General features: G+C 44.0%; 1 protein-coding gene across 1 annotated transcript in view; it reads left to right on the forward strand.

Moving 5' to 3' along the window:
* Positions 1–920: 920 nt before the first annotated feature.
* slc22a16 (solute carrier family 22 member 16) overlaps positions 921–21,047 on the forward strand; it is a 32,955-nt gene continuing 12,828 nt past the window's right edge. Inside the window, exon 1 of the mRNA XM_003215647.3 lies at positions 921–1,028. Coding sequence (XP_003215695.2) covers positions 979–1,028 — 50 coding nt within the window. The 5' untranslated portion in view covers positions 921–978. The remainder of the gene's footprint in view (positions 1,029–21,047) is intronic.

Raw genomic sequence — 21,047 nt, forward strand, 5'->3', positions numbered from 1 at the left:
GCCTGATGTAGATGCACCCTGGATTCCATTGATTCTAATAACCTAATTTAGAAAATAATGGACTTTGTCTTGTTAAAAAAAGAGAGAGAATCAGAAATTTCAGCTTAACTATTGCAGACCTCCCAGATTTAACGGTGATTTCATTTCTAATTTATGCCCACCTTACATTTTAAAAAACAATTAGCTATCAAGGTGTCTCCTTCTGAACATTTCCACCTGAACACTAGGAAGAACTTCCTAACTCTGAGAGCTGTTCAGCAGTGCAACTCTCTGCCCCGGAGTGTGGTGGAGGCTCCTTCTTTGGAGGCTTTTAAGCAGAGGCTGGATGGCCATCTGTCGGGGGTGCTTTGAGTGTGGTTTTCCTGCTTCTTGGAAGGGGTTGGACTGGATAGCTCATAGGATTCTATGATTCTAAGTGGGAAATACTGAAGAAGCCTTGGCCTGCAGCACCAGGTATTCCTTGGCTGCCTCCCATCCAAGCATTAACCAGGGTTGCCTAGCTTAGCAGCCAAGCTCAAATGGGAAATGGTGGAAAGAGGCTCAGTCTGGGCAGGCATGGGCAAACTGGGGTCCTCTCTCCAGGGGTTTTGGACTTCAACTCCCACCATTCCTCACAGCCTCAGGCCCTTTCCTTTCCCCCCTCAGCCGCTTAAGCGGCTGAGGGGGGAAAGGAAGGGGCCTGAGGCTATGAGGAATGGTGGGAATTGAAGTCCAAACACCTGGAGGAAGAGCCCCAGTTTGCCCTTGCCTGCCTGGTCTAGTCAGAGTGGTGGGGAGCCAGGGCAGCCCAAGCGGTGTCAGGCTCCCTTCCTTCCAGGGCGGAGAAGAGAGGGTCGGGGGCGGGGTGAAGGGCGGCCTGCGGGGTCCCCCAGGGGAGGGAGGGAGGGGGGTGGGAGGGGCGGAGGGCGGCGGGGCGGGCTCGGTGTCCCTCCCAAAGCAGGGCAAGAGGGACTCTCTTCCCGCGCAGCCTCCCCCGCCATGGCGCGCAACCTGGAGCTCCTCTTCGACTCGCTGGGCCACTTCGGAAGGTGAGAGAGCCCCCTTCCCCCCTTCAAGGGCACCAGGGGAGTGGAGGGGGTCCGGCGCGGAAAGTTGGCCTCTTGCTCTGGCAGGGAGGGAAAGGGCTGCTTTGGGGACCCCATAACGAAAGCAGATTGGCGCCCCTTGAGTGGCCCAAGGCTATGGGATCCTAGGAGCTGTAGTTTGACTCCTGGCAGAGAAGGCTGCATGTCATAGAACCCTAGAGTTGGAAGAGACCTCGTGAGCCATCCAGTCCAACCCCCTGCCAAGAAGCAGGAAAGTCTCATTCAAAGCACCCCCGACAGATGGCCATCCAGCCTCTGCTTAAAAGCCTCCACCACACTCCGGGGCAGAGAGTTCCACTGCTGAACAGCTCTCTCACACAGTGAGGAAGTTCTTCCTCATGTTCAGGTGGAGTCTCCTTTCCTGTAGTTTAAAGCTATTGGGTTGCCTTCAGTTTTTTTTAAATACTGGTAGCCAGATTTTATAGGAGCCCCGATGGCGAAGTGTGTTAAAGCACTGAGCTGCTGAACTTGCAGACCGAAAGGTCCCAGGTTCAAACCCCGGGAGCAGCGTGAGCGCCTGCTATTAGCTCCAGCTTCTGCCAACTTAGCAGTTCCAAAACATGCCAATGTGGGTAGATCAATAGGTACCGCTCCAGTGGGAAGGTAATGGTGCTCCATGCAATCATGCCGGCCACATGACCTTGGAGGTGTCTACGGACAACGGCGGCTCTTCAGTTTAGAAATGGAGATGAGCACCAACCTCCAGAGTCAGACATGACTGGACTTAAGTCAGGGGAAACCTTTACCTTTACTTAGCCAGATTTAGTTCATTTTCATGGTATCCTCCTTTCTGTTGAAATTGTCCATATGCTTGTGGATTTCAGTGGCTTCTCTGTGTAGTCTGGCATGGTGGTTGTTAGAGTGGTCCAGCATTTCTGTGTTCTCCAATAATATTCTGTGTCCAGGTTTGTTCCTCAAGTGCTCTGCTATGGCTGACTTCTCTGGCTGAGCTAGTCTGCAGTGCCTTTCGTGTTAATTGATTCATCTTTGGCCATTGCTGCGTCTGGTGGACTTGTCCGCAGGTGCATACTATACGGTAGATTCCTGCAGAGGTGAGAGGATCCCTCTTGTCCTCTGCTGAATGTAGCATTTGTTGGAGTTTCTTATTGGGTCTGTAGATTGGGCCTGTAGATAAAAAAACCCTCTTAAATCAGGACAGTAAATAAAGAACAACACTCTGAAAATGGGAATTCCAGACATGAAACACTCAGGGCCAGCTAACATCTCCCAACAAAGGATGCCCTCAGGTAGGAAACAGCCAGACTTTGAGTCTGCAAGGCCATTCAATGCTAATCAAGAAGATCAATTGCAACATTCACACTTGCCTCAAACAGACAAGAGTTCTTTCTCCCACCCTGGACCTTCCACAGATATATATACCACTTGCTTAGTTTCCAACAGGCCTCACACCTCTGAGGATGCCTGCCATATATGTGAGTGATGTGTCAGGAGAGAATGCTTCTGGAACATGGCCATACAGCCTGGAAAACTCTCAGCAACCCATTGATTCTGGTCATAAAAGCCTTCAACAACACTTTGAAACCGTTGTTCCCCATCCTAGTCTCCAGGGTAGCAGAAAACAAGCGTGCTTTCTCCTTGCTATGGCTTCCCCTCACATATTTCTACATGCCCATCATGTCTCCTCTCAGCTGCACTATTTCTAGAGGCACCCAAAGATGCAGCCAGGGAGAGATGATGAAAGAAATCTATCCATCAACCCAGAAATGTGACGCTCTGTTTGTGAGGAAAGAGGTGTCAATGGGGCTATGCTCTGTAGATCTGAGATCGAATCCCTTCTTGGTCATGGAAGCCCACTCTGTGGCCTTTGGCAAGCCACACTCTCTCAGCCTTAGAGGGAAAGCAAAGGCAAATCCTCTCTGAACAGGTCTTTACAAGAAAACCCCATCATCTGGAGTCTCTGTAAGTTGTAAACCCCTTGAACACATACAAAAACTGGAAGAAATGGTCATTGTGATTCTGACATGACAGAAGACACTATTTTATCATGTTGGGTCCGACAGATTTATTAGAAGGATTCTTGGTGCACATTAATCCCTGGTAAAAAGCCATGTTTGAATAGGGTTCTGGGGGTCTTGGTTATGAATGTGCAAAAGCCACCTGTATGTCTTTGGAGCATGCCCTCCCCTGGAAGCCCTAACCCTTCTTTCTCTATGGTGTTTATTTTGGTAAGTTTTTCCCCACAGTTTATGTTATAATAATTCATTGGATGGGCAACATTTGGGTAGCCGCCCCAAGTCCCTTTGGGGAGATGGTGGCAGGGTACAAATATAGTTTTTTATTATTATTATTAGTTTATTTATTAATCCTTCTTCATCACAGCTTCACTTACTTTTGACCTTTGAGAATGAGTAACTGTCTGGTTGGTAAAATAATGACAATATTGAATGAATGATTTAGGGCCTGATTTTGAGAGGAAGAGAAAGGGCGAACTGAAGAAAAGACTGTTGCTCACCAGAGATCTGGTGCCTTTTGTGTCAAATGGACACTGTTGGGAAAATAGAGCAGTTTGTAACTGAGCAACTAATCCGGCAAGTATTACAAATATAAATCTCTGCCTCTCTTCCAAACCCACGTGAAACAAAATCCTAAAACCTCACTGTTCCATGTTAAAATAGGTAAATTATCTTAAAACTATTTTTGATTTGTATATGGTGAAGTGTAGAAATTCTTGTGGCACCTTAAAGAGTGATCTATTAGTATAAAGTGGAATGGGCAGTATCCCATTTTGAGAGAATCCACAGCTAACAAAACATGCAGTTTTAGAGAGGCATTTCTTCTCTAACTTGAGCAGTCAGGAATCCATTCTGTTGCAAATTACTTCCATTAGATTGTAATGTATCTTCATCCCATCACTAATACAGACTCTGAGAATACAGTGCACAAGGGAAAGCCTTTCCCATTCAATGCCTTCTTCATCCTTGGGGAGAAAGGGAGGTTCTTTCTTTCCTAAATGGATGCATGAGGAAGTGATGTCATATAATGTGAAGGAGAGTGCCACGAAACACATTTGCCTGAACAGAGAAAACTCACTCAGGGAACAGTCTTCATTTGGGACATTCTGGAGCTATAGTGCAACAAGTAACTTTGTCAAGTTCTGATGCTGAAATATCATATTCTGAATTGAATGGTCCATAACTCCGTCTAAGTAAATACTGTCTATTTTGACTAGCTGTGGCATGCTGTGATCTCGCACGTATCCTTTCACCCCAGCCTAGGACCATTTAACTAGACCCATACGTGCCAGAGGCGTCCCATAGAGAGGCCACAGAGCACAGTATGTCCTTTCTCCCTTCCTGTGGCACATGTGCTCTCATTCAAATGTTGTCTCAGACACTGTGTTATACACAACACTCAAGCAACCAATCAATATGCAGTATTGCGCATTACATGCTGTTCAAACTGTAACTACAAGGATAGTTGAGGCTGGTCTGATTTTAATGATCCAGGTCTAAAGAATTACATTTCCAAGTCTTAGCTAAGAGCTGAAATGGCGCAATAGAAAAACTCAGAGACTCCTTGGTAGCTCTCTTATGTTTCTTCAGTGTTTGCTTTTTCAGGTGATTTAATGTCTTTGACCTTTCCTCGGCTAACAGATGTTTGCCTACACAGTACTTTGTACTCCTCTTCAAATTGCTCTGGAGTTGTGTCTGTGTTCTTTGCTTCTTAAAAACTATGACCCCAAGTGTATCTCCCTCCCCATCTTTCCCCGACACTCATTATTCTGGCATTGGGTGAAAAATCACATCAAGTTGACATAATTTTCATTGAAATCAGTTGCTTACTCAAATTGCTTGGGACCAGAAGTGTTTTGAAATTATTCCTTTGGATTTTGGAATACCTGCATTCACATGTATGTATATAATGAGATATCTTTGTGATGAGACCCAAATCTAAAAATGAAATTATGTTTCACATATGCATTAGATGGATAGCCTGGAGGCAATTTTATAAAGTCTTTTAAAAACAGTTTTGTGTACATTGATCCATGTGGAAAATGTTGGTATATTTCAGATTTTTGAATTCTGGACAAGGGATGCTTAACCAGTACCGGAATTCATTTCAATTACCCCACTATCTGTAATGGCATCTATATTTACATTGTAAACAGTGTTCTCCTGTTCCATTGGAGTGGGACACCTTCCAGATGATGTTGAAATGCAACTCAAAGCAACCCCAGACAGCAATCGTTAGCAATAAGGCATGCTGGGAACTGTAGTTCATTGACAGCTGGAGGACTGCACTATCCCTACTATTTATTTATTTATTTAAAACATTTATATTCCGCCCTTCTCACCCCAAAGGGGATTCAGGACGGAGCACAACATATATGCGGTAAACATTCAATGCCGGAACATAAAATAAACTATAAATATACATTCTAAGTTACTACAGTTAACTTAGAAATAAGGGGAGGTTTTTTTGGATTTCTGAACCCTCTGAGCACTGAATTGGTGTGGGGATACATGAGCGAAGACCTGCTCACATTCTGTGAATTGTCAAAATAATTAACTTTTCTGGCATTACTAGCCCACTTTCTCTGATGGTTGCCCTTACTTGTCATAATGATTAACACCTATCTACTAATCGAACGTTGCTTTACGGTAGTTATTGTTATTGTATATTAGTCCCATTTAGAACAGCAAAACAGTATTATTTTACTAGGGATTTCCAGATGGGAATCATGTGGTCCTTAAGATATGTAATTGCTTTTTTCTGCATTCCTTAACATTGGCTATGCGGGCTGTTTCTGCTCTGGTTTGTACAAACTGCTTTGTCCAATGCGTCTCTTTCTCATGTTCCTGTCGCTAGAAATTGGTCAACAGGTTTCATTTAATTAAACAATAAGTTAAAGGTAAAGGTTTTCCCCTGACATTAACTCTAGTTGTGTCCAACTCTGGGGTTGGTGCACATCTCCATTTCTAAGCCGAAGAGCCAGCGTTGTCCGTAGACACCTCCAAGTTCATGTGGCCAGCATGACTGCATGGAGCGCTGCTACCTTACTGCCAGAGCAGTAGCTATTGATCTACATACATGTGCATGTTTTTCTGAACTGCTAGGTTGGCAGAAGCTGGGGCTAACAGCAGCAGCTCATCCCGCTACCCGGATTCAAACTGCCGACCTTTCAGTCAGCAAGTTCAGCAGCTCAGTGGTTTAATCTGCTGCGCCACCGGGGGCTCCAAATAAACAATATATCTGCACATTTTCATAAATGTCTAAAGTTAGGAGACTTTGATGCACAATATGGTACACAAATGATGAAGCTTCACATCTATCTACTTAAGGAGCCACTCAACAGATAATTGACCAGTTATGCAGGCATAAGTACTGTTTCTTGGAGCAATGTCTCGGTGTTGCAATCCAGTAATGAATAATAAGAGTTATTGAAATGCTTGCTTGACAGGACAATTAAATGCTCCTGCTGAAATCTAACACCACTATAACAGAAAAACATTTGTATAGCCTTGGCTACATAACCTCAATCCCAGCCATGGCAGTTCAAGTGCTGTCAAACTGCATTACGTCTATATTGTAGATGCACCCCAAGTCCCATTGGGTTCAAGGGTGTGAGTCTAGAATTGCAACCCAAGGCTAGAACGTTAAAAACACCTGTAATTGCTGTACATGAAGCATGGAAATAATTGTTGACTTTCTGCAGGTGAACATCTCACAATGAGAATGTGTCGTTTTCATAGCTACCGTTGTAAAAAAAACCTTTTCCCGTGGATATTTCCCCATTGCAGCATTTATCCCATCCCTAGTTCCTCCAATGGCACTGAAGTATATTGGGACATTGCCAAATGACATTAGGATGGGTAGTGGAATTTTTCCATTGGAAAAGAGTAAGAAGAAGATAAGACATTAACTGTTTGCACCATGATCCCATTTCTAATCCTACTACCACAGTTAGGCATGTGTGTAGGTTTTTAAAGGAGTATCCCAAGCAAAAGATTAAAAAATGTTCCCAATAATCACTTCAGTTGTTCCCAGTGCTTTGGTTCAAAATTGGCAGAACTCGGGAATGCAACTTTTTTGGCTTACACTTGGTGAGGTTGATTGGGAATTTTGGACGTTGTAACCCAAACATACTCAGAGAGACAGACTGAGAGAAAGAGTGAGACATAGACACTGAGAGATTACATAGTAGTTTTCAAATAAATAACCATGTAATTAACTGTCAGAATGAAATGTAAGACTGGACTGCCTTGAAAGGTATTGGGTTTTCTATGGCTGTGTATTCCTGCAGGGCAGCAAGCTGGGCTAGATTGATGATCTCTTTTAGTTCTGCTAAACTTTATGTTCCCATCTATACTGTTTGAAACTGTATTGTATGCTCAGTGTAAACCAGACATGGGCAAACTTCGGCCCTCCAAGTGTTTTGGATTTCAACTCCCACAATTCCTAACAGCCTCAGGCCCCTTCCTTTTCCCCCTCAGCCGCTTAAGCGGCTGAGGGGGAAAAGCAAAGGGCCTGAGGCTGTTAGGAATTGTTGGAGTTGAAGTCCAAAACACCTGGAGGGCCGAAGTTTGCTCATGCCTGGCATAGAATCATATAGTGCAGGTTCAAACTGTAGCCATGTGAGACCTATGATGTGTTTGGGGAGGATGAAAAAAATAAAACATTACTTTTGGACTTGTACAGTATCTGAATAAGTAGTTCTGGAAATAATTTTTTTCTGTGTCCTTCTTTGACATTTGGGAGCAATCTGTGGAAGAACACTCCTTGATTTTAAATGATACAAAGGGGAAAAAAAACCTCAGGGTTCATGTAATTGTTGATGAATACATTCATAAGCAGCTTCCTGAATTTTGGAAATATTCTGTGTGATGCACAAGTGAAGTCCTGTCTTGGTATGTTACCCAGTGTACCTGTATTGTACACAAAGCCTTGGGCAAAACCGTAATTCATACAGTTTTGTTTTAGCTCTCTCAACATGATCTATGACTGAATGGTGAATAAATAATGTCAGACAGTTGCAGGAAACTTTGAGGAACAAATGCCTTCCATCTGCCAATAAACAGTAGCTTTCTCCTACCCTCGCCCACTTTAGCCAGAATATCTGAGGACTAGCTCCATGCTGTAAATTTTATTATTTTCCTTAGCAGTTAAAAGATGTGTATTCCAAGCACTGCTGGTATTACTAATTGTTGACAATGCAACCATGTGTGTGTATCTTCAAATCGCCTGTCGACTTATGGTGTCCCCATTAATTCATAGGGTTTTTGTAGGCAATGAATACCCAAAGGTGGTTTTGCTATTTCCTTCATCTGAAATATAATCTACAACAGTGGTTCCCAACCTTTTTTTTTGACCAGGGACCACTTTGACCAGGAAGCACTTGACCAGGAAAACTGCATTGGATAGGCCACATCAGCTCTAGTTTCTGATACAGAATATATCAGAAACCATCTGCTTGCCCACAGAAGTCGCCATCTGCTTGCCCACAGAAAATCATATTTAATTATCTAGAGCTGATGTGGTCTATCCAATGCAATTTTATGAATCAGCACCCCAAATAACCCCAGGAACAGGCCAAAAAACAAAGACACCAAGAAAAAACTTTTTTTGGTTGGGCTGTGTTATCCGTAGTAGTAACGGTGAGGCCGCAGACCATATTTTAGTTCATGCGGACCACTGGTAGTCCACGGAACACAGGTTGGGACCACTGATCTACAATATTTAATATGTATTGATGGTTTCCCATCCAGGTACTAACCAGGCCTGATCAGTCTTAGTGAATGCCGGGGTATATTTCAGAGGTAGAAACTGGCAAAGCCACTTCTGGGTATTCATTGCCTAAGAAAACCCTACGACTTTCATGGGGTTGCTGTAAGTTGACATGCAGCTTGAAGGCACATACCATAAATGGAGAAAAAGATGAAATGCGATCTAGCTAATTTTTGCTGTATATTCAAATGAAATACATCTGTATCAAGGACAAAACACAGTTATTCAGTAAATATGATTGTTATTTTAGAAGTCATAGTTTCCACAGTATTTGTTTTAAATGCCATTTCACCAAGATAGACAGGCGTCTGATCCAAAAATTGTCCTTAAATGCTTTACAAGAATGCTGATTTTAGAGACAGCATGGCACATAATGGATAGTTGGGTTGCTGAGTTTTTCGGGCCATGTTCCAGTAACATTCTCTTCTGATGTTTTGCCTGCATCTATGGCAAGCATCCTCAGAGGATGCTTGATGCAGGAGAAATGTCAGGAGAGAATGCTACAGGAACATGGCCATACAACCTGAAAAACTCACAGCAACCCAATGATTCCAGCTATGAAAGCCTTCGACAACACATAATGGATAGTGTTTAAACATGGTCTGAGGTGACCTGGGTTCAGTTTTTCCTCAGCAACTCAGTTCACTGACCACACCAGCTTGACTCTGCCTCATAGGGATATAGAGACATTTTTTTCCCTGTCAGGAGTGACTTGAGAAACTGCAAGTCGCTTCTGGTGTGAGATAATTGGCCATCCACAAGGACATTGCCCAAGGGATGCCTGGATGTTTTGATATTTTTTACCATTCTTGTGGGAATGTGCCGTCCGCCGGACAATAAAAAACTATAAAACTGAAACGTGCTGTCCTTTATCCGGGCGAACTGCAAATCCCTATAAGCTGTCCTATAGATATTGAACGACTGAGTCTGGATAACTTCAAAAAAGGATGTTTATTCATACAAGGTTGTAAACCTGGCACAGATCTTAAAGTTGCAGAAAATGAAACAAATTTCTATAGGTTTTAGTCACAGAATTATCCCTGGTTCCAGAAGGCAAAAGTGATTATAAAACCACTATACCCTAATCACGCTGCCTATATTAGAAGGAGAAACTCTTTCCTTCCCTATCTTTACAGCAAAGATTAGTTCTAGAAGCGATGGAATAACTCTGCTCCTCTAACTAGATTTCCTATTCCAGATCAATATAATTCAATACTTATCTAATTTGGATAGGCTTAGATTGGCCTGGTTTTGAGGATGATTTGTCCCAGTTAGCTTTGCACAGCTCCAGCACGTTGGAAGACTATAGCCAGAATGAAGCTCTAAAATGGAGACTAGACCCTGGTAAAAAGGGCGGTCCTAAGATGTTGCACTCTTTGACCAATCACTGCAAAGAAAACTGCAGCCAGCTCTTGCAGATTCCAAGCCACCTTTCCTAGGCCTTTGCAGCCAGAGGCTCAAACAAAATGTAAAGGAGGGAAAATAAACAAACGACCAATAGGTAAGGCAAACCATCGTCCTGGGGGACGGAACACTCCCCGCTAAATTCCCAGGATGTGGGAATTTACCAATCAAAAACATACAAACACCTTTGTATACACAACAATACAACAGTATAAAACTTTAAACATCTCCAATAAGCAACACGAGGTCACTAATTGGTCTGTCCAGGACAGACATTTTGTCCTTACTATGAGTCTTTACTTGAACTTTTCTAACCTTACCGTCAGGGCAAGGAAAGGTCTTTAGTATAATGCCCATAGGCCAGGCATAGCGGGGCAAGTCTTTGTCCTTTGGCAACACAAGGTTTCCCACCTTGGCATTGTCCTCTGGGGTTTGCCAGAGTCTTCTGGTTGGAAGCTGGCTTAAGTATTCGGCCTTCCACCTCTTCCTGAAGTGGTTGGCTAAGGTCTGCACATGCAAAATTGGTGCCACAGTCCGATCGAATTGACTTAATTGGCCCTCTGAGGGCTATGAACCTTTTCAATGCATTTAAAAATGATGAAGTGTCCATTCCCTCTACATCCTCAATATAGACAGTTCGTTTTGACAAACAAGTAAACAAAACCGCCCATCTTTTATTATTTACAACACCACCCCTGGTTTTTCTGGTAACAATTTCCCAAGGACCAAACACATCGATTCCCACATGGGAAAAGGGTGGGTCTGTCAAAGTCCTATCCTGAGGTAGTTCTGCCATCAACTGACTTTGACAGTTTCGTCTGAGTCGCCGACATTTGACACATTTGAAAATACAACTGTTGACCAACCTTTTGGCATTAACTACCCACAGACCTTCATTTCTAAGGGCTGCCTCAGTTAGAGTTCTACCCTGATGATGGATTTTCTCATGGTAGTGACGAACCAACAACAAAGCAATATGGCTATTGGGGGGTACAATGATGGGGTTCTTTGTACACACTTTGAGTTTAGCCTTAGCTAACCTCCCTCCCACTCTTAAAATGCCCTCCTTGTCTAGAAATGGGTTTAACTCACGCAAGAAACTCCGGCTGGGGGTGTCAAGCCCTTGTTCTAACCTGGCTATTTCTAGACTAAACTCATGCCTCTGAACTGACCTGAATATTACTCCCTTAGCCTTCAACATGTCCTGAACTTGCAAAGGCTGACTATCTTTGCAGACTAAGCGATGTATAAGCCTAGCAACTGCTCTAAGAAGACTGTGCCATTCCGAAAAACGTTCAAAATGGTGTCGTTCCAGACAAGATCTTTGGCCCATCTTGATTTCTGTGGTTGTCTTGCAAACTTTCACCTCTGCACTTCGTGAGACTTGAGCATTCATAATATCCGAAAACCTTTGCTCATCTTTCGAGAGCGCTATGGCTTCGTCTCTCTCAGAGACTTTGAAGATGGAGGAATACTCTGGAGTTATTGCTTGGCAGTAGACTGAGATGTGACTTAGGCAACTGCGCACAAGTGTAGGACGTCCACCTTTAAGCACCTGTGCTTGATTGGAGTCCAACGACAATGGTGGGTGCATCTTGTTTATGCACACTGGGCCTATGACTGTCCAGCCTAATGGCAATTGTTGTGCGATAGGTGCACCTGGAGGTCCTTTAACTTGGTCGTTCACACAGAACAAGCTCGGGCAGTCCGAGCCAAGCAAAAGGGCAATGTCCACATCTGGCTGAAATGCTGGTATAGCATTCTTTAACCGTCGCAAATGTGGATGAGCCTCCACAACTTCTCTGGTGACAATCTGCCTTTTGTTCCGGGGAATAGAGGAACACTCAATCAGGTCTGGCAACTTGAACTGTCTCTTCTGGTCGCAAGAGGAGACAACGAAGCCAGATGCTATGCGACCCTGCAACTTCTTTTTTCCTGCACACGTAGTCATAGTGTAGTCGACCATCTTGGTTTTAAGGTCAAACATGCGGAAGAACTCTGGAGTAGCCAGGGAGGCGTCGCTCTGTGAATCCAGGGCCACATAGAGTCTCTTTCTAAGCCAAGGGCTCTTGGCTGGATATACATCCGCTAGGCAGATAGGATGACAAACTCTGTACTGGTGCGAGTCAGAACACAGCTCTGTACAGGCGACTGCTGAAACTTCCACCTGCATCTCTGGTGCGGCTGGCTTGTCGGTGTCTTCGACTGCTGACTTTTCTTTTGGTGAAGCGTTCTCTTTGGGGTGGGAGATGATATTGGAGTTGTGCATTGCGGTGCAATGCTTGAGGCTGTTGCATTTCTCACACTTGATGTTTTCTTTGCAGTTGGATGCAAAGTGTGGAGTTGCTCCACAGCATCTAAAGCAGATTCCCTGCTTTTGAACTAGCTGTTGTCTTTCTTTGTATGTCTTTCTACTAAACTCCCTGCAGTTGGCCAAGCTGTGAGGCTTTTGGTGAATGGGGCAGAGCAACTCTTTTACCTCCGACCTGGGTTCATCAGTCTTGTGTTGAGTTTCGACTGCCTTTACGCTGACAGGTCTATTGGCCTCTCTAGGTGGTTTCTTGTCCACTTCAGGTGCCTTCTCTGGCTGGGTCCCTTGGTATAAGGTGGGGAGGCCCGTCTGCGGATCATTCCTTTCTCTGGCCGCCCTGGTGATGAACTGGACCAAATGAGAAAATGGAGGGTATGCCTGGGAGTGGGCCTCCTTGTAGTTGAAGACCTCCTGTCCCCAGCGTTCTTGCAAAGTGAAGGGCAGCTTGGTCAAGATCTGCCTCTGGGACAGGTGCTGATCGAGGCACTTCAAACCGGGCAGTTCTGGATTCTCCTTGGCCGACTCTAATTTCGCAAGGAGATCGCTGAGGTCCCACAAGAGTTTGAAGTCTTTGAGTTTTAAAGCTGGGAACCTTTGGAGCTTGTCCATAAGAGATGCTTCAATCTCTGTGCTGGCCCCATACCTCTGCTGCAACCTGGCCCAGGCCTTTTCCAGGGCTTTGTCGGGATCGGCTACGTGGGCTGCGTAGATCTTCTTAACTTGTGAGGATGAGGCTGGGCCCAACCATGCAGCCAGAAGAGTCAGTTCTTCCTCAGGCAATAACTTTAAGTCTCTGATTGCTCTCTGGAAGGTGGCCTTCCAGAGAAGAAATTCCTCAGGCTTGTCCGAAAACTTTTCGACACCCTTGTCCTTAAGATCTCTTCTGGGGCTTCTGATGATGGAGACAAGCTGGGACTCTGGCGTCGAAGGGAACAATTGAGGAGTTTGCTGTTGTGGAGTGGACTCCCACCGTGTACCTTGCGTCAACCTTTGGCCTCTTGGAGGGATGACATCGACCACTGACGAATCGATGGTTCCCTGTGCAGCTGTCTGTAGGGGCCAACTAGCGCTCGGCCTTGAGGCCCTGATTGACTGACCTAGGGTTTTAGCAGGAGGCACAGGTAGCTCGAGCAAGGGTGAGCTCCCCGCTATGACGCTCTGCTCTGCAGGAAACTCAAAAGTGACTTTGGGGCCCTGCTCTGGGTAAGGAGAGAAGTCTCCCTGTTCCTCATCCGAAAACTGGCTGTACATGCTGCCAAGGTGCGCAAACACTTTGGCAGAAGGGTCCTGTATTGGTAACTGGCTTACATTTTCTTCTGTGAGTGGCTCAATTAGGGCCTTGGCCAAAGTCTCAGCCCTTACCCTTTTGGCTGCGGCATCCATCTTTATTCTAAGCATCTCTATACGAGCCTGTTCTATTTGCATTTCGCTTTGTCTTTGGGCCTGTTCCATTTGCATTTCGCTTTGTCTACGGGCCTGTTCTATTTGCATTTCGCTTTGTCTACGGGCCTGTTCTATTTGCAGTCGTTGCTCTTCTTCTTTAAAGGGAAGGGTGAGATCAGCTGCCTTAGCATCAGCCTCCGCCCCCGCTACCTTGCTCTTTAGCTCTAGACGTGCAGCCTCCTTAATGTGCAAGGCAGCTAGGGAAGAGATGGCACTCCCAGCAGCAGAAGACTTGCTAGAGTGGCTATGTTTAGATGATGCACACTCCCTTAGTTTAGATACCTGGCTAGAGCGGTTAGACTTAAGACTAAGTGCCACAGCAGGTGATTTTAAAAGATTGGTCTCATGGCTGCATAAGGAAGACTGATTTCCTTTTGGCTCAGACCTTAGATTAACAGGTGGAGAACTAAATTCCAAGGCATCTAGAATTGCCCTCACCTTATTTTCTTTCTCATTAGTGTCAGCTAAGACACTCACTATTTCTAACTCTGAATCCTTGGCGTTAATGCGCTCGAGGACCTGGACTATCTTAGACACCAAACCCCTCCAGAGACCGAAGGTCTCTTCAAGGTCTGTCTGTAATATGGATGGCACCCTTGTAATACCCAAGCTCTCAATTCTGACCATCAATGTTACAATTCGCTCCCATGCCGAACCTAACCTCACATGGAGGAGCTCCTTTTCGTCTATTAGATGGGCTAGCATTTTGGCTGAAGGGTGCTTTATCCTTTGGGGCCTTTCATTCCTACTTTCAGCCTCAGAAGGAGGTACGCCATCTGTATCATCTTGAAATTGCATAGACATTATGTATTCTTAATAGCAAGTAAATTTACAACAAAGGCAAATGCAATATACCTGCAAGTAAATTTACAATAAAAGCAAATTCAATATATAATACAATTCACAGCACTTAACCATAGCAATATATATCACTAAGTAACTATACTTTACAAAGATTGTGACCTTTGGCGCCAGATTTTGGTGGGCAAGTTGCAAAATGCCAACTGACAGCAACTTGCCACTTGTTACCTCCCTTGCCCGAGTGACGTAAACTGCCAAAATGGCGACTTCGCCAAATTTTCAAGCACCTCGTGCTCTGCGGCTCGAGGCCTGCCGCCGAAGGAGCACCGAGGCTGGCTTTGGAAAGGAGGAGAGAAGAGACGCCTCCTCCCCGCTGTGAAGGGAGGTCACCACCGCAGGTCGATGAAACAGGTCACCACCGCAGGACGATGAAGCAGGTCACCACCGCAGGACGATGAGGCAGGTCACCACCGCAGGACGATGAGGCAGGTCACCACCGCAGGACGATGAGGCAGGTCACCACCGCAGGACGATGAGGCAGGTCACCACCGCAGGACGATGAGGCAGGTCACCACCGCAGGACGATGAGGCAGGTCACCACCGCAGGACGATGAGGCAAGTCACCACCGCCAGGCGACTGTCCCGGCCGAGTGCTTCTGGACTCACCACCTCCAGGACCTACTGCTGGGTTTTGCACAGCCGTGCAATTGCCGAAACAGCCGCAGGGCTACGCGCACACACGCGAGCTGAAGAGCAGGATACTGCAGAGGCTGAAGGAATGGAGCCCCACTCTCTCACTTGCCTTTCGGCCTGGCAGCAAGCTTTCACTGCAACAGACCAACAAAATCAAAGTCTCTATGGCCGTGCAAGCTAGCTGAAGCGGAAAAACCGCTGATCTACCTCAAAACTGTGCCGTCCGCCGGACAATAAAAAACTATAAAACTGAAACGTGCTGTCCTTTATCCGGGCGAACTGCAAATCCCTATAAGCTGTCCTATAGATATTGAACGACTGAGTCTGGATAACTTCAAAAAAGGATGTTTATTCATACAAGGTTGTAAACCTGGCACAGATCTTAAAGTTGCAGAAAATGAAACAAATTTCTATAGGTTTTAGTCACAGAATTATCCCTGGTTCCAGAAGGCAAAAGTGATTATAAAACCACTATACCCTAATCACGCTGCCTATATTAGAAGGAGAAACTCTTTCCTTCCCTATCTTTACAGCAAAGATTAGTTCTAGAAGCGATGGAATAACTCTGCTCCTCTAACTAGATTTCCTATTCCAGATCAATATAATTCAATACTTATCTAATTTGGATAGGCTTAGATTGGCCTGGTTTTGAGGATGATTTGTCCCAGTTAGCTTTGCACAGCTCCAGCACGTTGGAAGACTATAGCCAGAATGAAGCTCTAAAATGGAGACTAGACCCTGGTAAAAAGGGCGGTCCTAAGATGTTGCACTCTTTGACCAATCACTGCAAAGAAAACTGCAGCCAGCTCTTGCAGATTCCAAGCCACCTTTCCTAGGCCTTTGCAGCCAGAGGCTCAAACAAAATGTAAAGGAGGGAAAATAAACAAACGACCAATAGGTAAGGCAAACCATCGTCCTGGGGGACGGAACAGGGAAGCTTATCTCATATCCCTGCATGGAGCTGGAGCTGATAGAGGGAGCTCATTTGCACTCTCCCCAGGTTGGATTCGAACCGGCAACCTTCAGGTCAGCAACCGAACCTTCAAGTCATCGGTTCCTGCCGGCACAAGGGTTTAACCTACTGTGCCACCAGGGGCTCTATGGAGACAATAAAATGGGATACACAAACACACATTTATGGTTTGGAGCTTAGAATGCTGATATACTGAATATATTACAATCTGACTATATTATCTATAATTTATGTGAGTCTATTCTTTAGCTGTCCATACAGGTTACAGAAAGGGACCATTAAATCTTGTCTGAATGTTCATTGCCTCGGTTATGACATGTTGCCAGGATGCGTGGTGTGTTTTCTTCATCCTTACTATTCATTCTACCCTGGCAAAATTTTATTGTCAGTGTTTGCTCACATAAATCAGGCCATATAATCCACTGAAAGACTGTGCGAACATTGTTTACACATGTTTAGAAAGCACCTGAGGGCATGACAGGTTGTCCTTCACTGATACACAGAGTAGCATTTATTATGACTGTTAACCTTCAAAACATGAATTTATGTATGTGTTCTGGCACTTTTTTCAGTTCAGATGAAGAGGCATACAGATATTTATAGAGATAGATCATCTTTGGTTTAGACAGAGAGCAGTATTTTTGTCCTGGTTTTTGATTGTATGTGTGTTTGAGGTTTGGGCGCCAAATGATCATTGGTGACCTGTGAGGAGGAGAACATTCCTCCCCTAAAAACACCCCACAGCTGTGTACTTCCCAACAGGAGCCTTTCTGTCTGCATATAAACAGTCTCATAGTTTTGCTGTTTGGAAAAGCAAAATGAAATCCTGTGGGATGGTCTGTGTTTTCCCTTGGGTGGTACATGCATATTTCTCTTTCTTTAGCCTGCATGTTTTAGCCACCTCAGCATTGAGAACATTTTAATGGGAACACTATTATTTTTTCAAATGTGTCTTTTGGGGGAAGCAATAATTATATTTGTTTATTTCAATAATTAATATGTATAGATTTACTGCATAAAGGTAAAGGTTTTCCCCTGACATTAAGTCTAATGTCCGACTCAGGGGATTGGTGCGCATCTCCAATTCTCAGCCGAAGAGCTGTTGTTTGTAGACACCTCCAAGGTCATGTGGCCAGCATGACTGCATGAAGCTCCATTACCATCCCACCTGAGCAGTAACTATTTATCTACTCACATTTGCTTGTTTTTGAACTGCTGGGTTGGCAGAAGCTGGGGCTAACAGTGGGAGCTCACTCCGCTCCCTGGATTTGAACCGCTGACCTTTCGGTCAGCAAGTTCAGCAGCTCAGCGGTTTACTGCATAAGGTTATACAAATAGAAAAAATAACAACCAAAGAACATAATAAATATGACAATTATCAAAACTACATAAACACACATAAATTACAAAAAGCATACTACAGCTACAATAATTAGATTAAACAAAAAAAAAGGTTAAACATAATTTCCAGCTTGATAGGTTGCAAAAAATATATAAAGTCATGCTGGAGGGACCTATATATAAGTGCTCTTACAGGTTAAGAAAAGAGAGTTTTAATTTATGTTTTACCCTCTTTGGCAAGGATTCTGCTCCCCTAAATCCTGGTGAAAGTGGAGAGTTTACTGTATTTTAAGTGTGATATAGGGATAACAGGAAATTGCTAGGTGTAATGTCAGGAAATTCTTCACTCATGTTGTTTCTCCACTTATAACTGACAATACTTACATTCAGGGTTGCCAGGCATCCCGTATTTTAAAGGACACCCCCAAATCTAAATAAAATGTCCTGTGTTCAGTTACATCCCGATTCGTCCTGTATATGATAGTCATATTTAATAAATTAGAGTTGATGTTGTCTATTCAATGCAATTTTCTGAACCAGTGCCCCAAATAACCTCAGGAGCAAGCCTAAAATCAAGATTTTTTGGGGTTGGGCTGTGTTATCAATGAGAGACTCTTGCTAGGCCAGGGAGGCAAAGTGACTCTTCCAAAATTGAGGATAGATTAGGAGGTTGACTTCCTGCTTCACTTGCATTTTAAACTACAACCGTTTAAGGATTAATAGCACCAGTAGTATATCATTAGAACTTGTAAATGTTACTTTCTAAAGACTAATTCCCAGAACACTCCAGCTGTCAGGGCCCCTGGCCATTCATTGGGAGCTCTTATTTATTTAGGAACTATATGGAAGATGGATGTGTCTAGAGGAGTTAAAATATTGGCTGCAGTCTTAAGGGTGTTGCTTGCGAAGGAAACCCACTCAAGTTGAAGTTTGTATTTAAGTGGATTGTGATGAGAGCATCAGTTAGAAAGTGGCTGATAGATGAAGTAACAGAAAAGGCAGTTAATATCATTGCACACTTAGCAACAAGACCTGCAGTGCTGTTTCTGGAAGTGGCTGGAAAAAAAGACATTGTGGTGAAAGAATGTCTAAGGCAAAGGTGAGGTGCTTTTCCTCAGAATGTATTGAAGCTTTTAAGAAAGCTTGTGGCCTGAATGCGAAGGATTATCCAACTCGAGGCAAATCAGTTCTTGTATAGTACATGTACCGGTAGATTAATTTTATTGCTTTATTCTTGCTGGGGACTAAAGGAGATTCATGCTTGTGTGTCTAGGTTGAATTCCTTTTCTTCCTTGGGACAAGGAACCTTTTTCTAAAAGAGGGAAACTAGTCTGAAGAGACATATTTTTGTTTGGTTCCTGTAGTTGTCTGAGGCCCATTCTACACTGCCATACTGGATTATATGGTATTGTAGACTCATAGAATCCAGTTCAAAGCAGATAATCTGGATTATATGGCAGTGTAGAAGGGGCCTCTATTTCATCCTTTCCCCATATTGCCACTCCAAACAGAAAATTGATCCCAGACCTTGGTAGTGTTCCCCAACAAGTTAATTTCTGTAATTGGGTCAAAAGTAATGCAACAATGGGAATACAGCCAGCCCTCCATATTCATTGGGATTAAGGGCACAGAACTCACAGCAAAAGTGAAAAACCACAAATAAAAAAGCCTACATTTTAAACCTAAGAGAACAAGACCCCTTCTACACTGCCATATAAAATCCAGATTATCTGCTTCGAACTGGATTATATGGGAGTGTAGACTCATATAATGCAATTCAAAGCAGATAATGTGGATTATATTCTTTGATAATCTGGATAATATGATAGTGTAGAAAGAGCCCAACTCTCTAGGAATCTATAGGTCCTCTACCACAACTCTATGTTCAACTTTCACCAGTGAAAACAGTATTAATTTAAATAAAAATCCTGTTGTGTTTTTTTGGGGGTGTCTCTGGAAATTGGTGATTAAATGAAAAATGGATAGCACTGCACTGTTAAGAGAAAACACAGGGGCTTTCTCATAACATTATGTTTCTGTTGTAAATTGCATGAAAGTGCTGCAGCCTGCCTACAGTAAGCAGACCAGAGGCAGATCCTTAGAAACTAGACTTTTCATGTCTGCTGTGAGTCATGGGGAACATCTGTTATGGGCTGGCAACACGAAGAAGGAGGAGGAAAGGGAAGAGAGGGAAAAAAGGGAAAAAGGAAAGGAAAAGAGATAAATAAAATGATTAATAGCAGGTAGATTATCTTTCACTTCCTTTTCTGGTATAGTTTCAACATTTAAATAGCTGTGTGTGTAGCATCCAGAAGCTTAACAGGTGAAGCATTTTCTGTTATGGGGATGCAATGAAAAAGAAACTGCTAATTAAAAAGCACTGAAAGGTTAGAGTTTGCTGCAGAAAGTCATGGGGCTTGAGCAATATCTCATTAATACTAATCTATCTTTATTAACATTAGTATAAGCTAAAACAAAACAAAATGTAGTATTTGCACCTGTTAAGACCTGTAACTGCAATTCTAGCTGTACAGGGAATCCAGTCCCAATCTACCAGTATCACTTACCGAGCGCCAGCCATTACCATTGATAGGGGTTTGTTTTCCTGGCAATCAGGAAGTAACTCAGCGATAGTCCCATTCTCTCCCAGAGATCTCTGATGACAGGCAAAAGCAAGACCCCTGTTGTAATTTCCCTTGTGCTAGAGATCATTCATATAAGGCAGTGTGGAAATGTCAGTCAGAATGGGGGCACAGATTTTTTTTGACTGCATGGCTGTTTCTTGGTAAATGGGGATTGTGGGTTTGCACCGTCTCTCCATAGCCCCTAAACTAAGGGCTACATTGTTTTTGTGTGTCTTCAAGCCATTTCAGACCTATGGCAACTGTATCATAGGGTTTTCTTGGCAAGATGATGTGCTCAAAGTCATCCAGTTAGTTTCATGGCTGAGCAGAGATTCAAATGCTGGCCTCCAGTCTTGCCAGTACACCCAGGGCCCATCCAGACAGGGCCAAAAATGTGAGAGCTCGTGTGCTTTTACTGGAGGCGTCCAAACGATGCCTCCAGTAAAACTGAATTAATTCGAGACAAAGCAGGAAAAGCCTGCTTTGTCCCGAATTAATTTGATACCTGGTAAGATCTGGGTCTTTCCAGGTATGGGCCCAGTGTGGATTGGACCAGGGGACCACATCATGCGATTCCTGGGTCCAATCCACACAGCCCTCTTGGGTTTTTCGAGCTCAATGAACCC

This window comes from Anolis carolinensis, chromosome 1 (genome assembly GCF_035594765.1).
Source record: "Anolis carolinensis isolate JA03-04 chromosome 1, rAnoCar3.1.pri, whole genome shotgun sequence".
In the NCBI taxonomy this organism is placed as follows: Eukaryota; Metazoa; Chordata; class Lepidosauria; order Squamata; family Dactyloidae; genus Anolis; species Anolis carolinensis.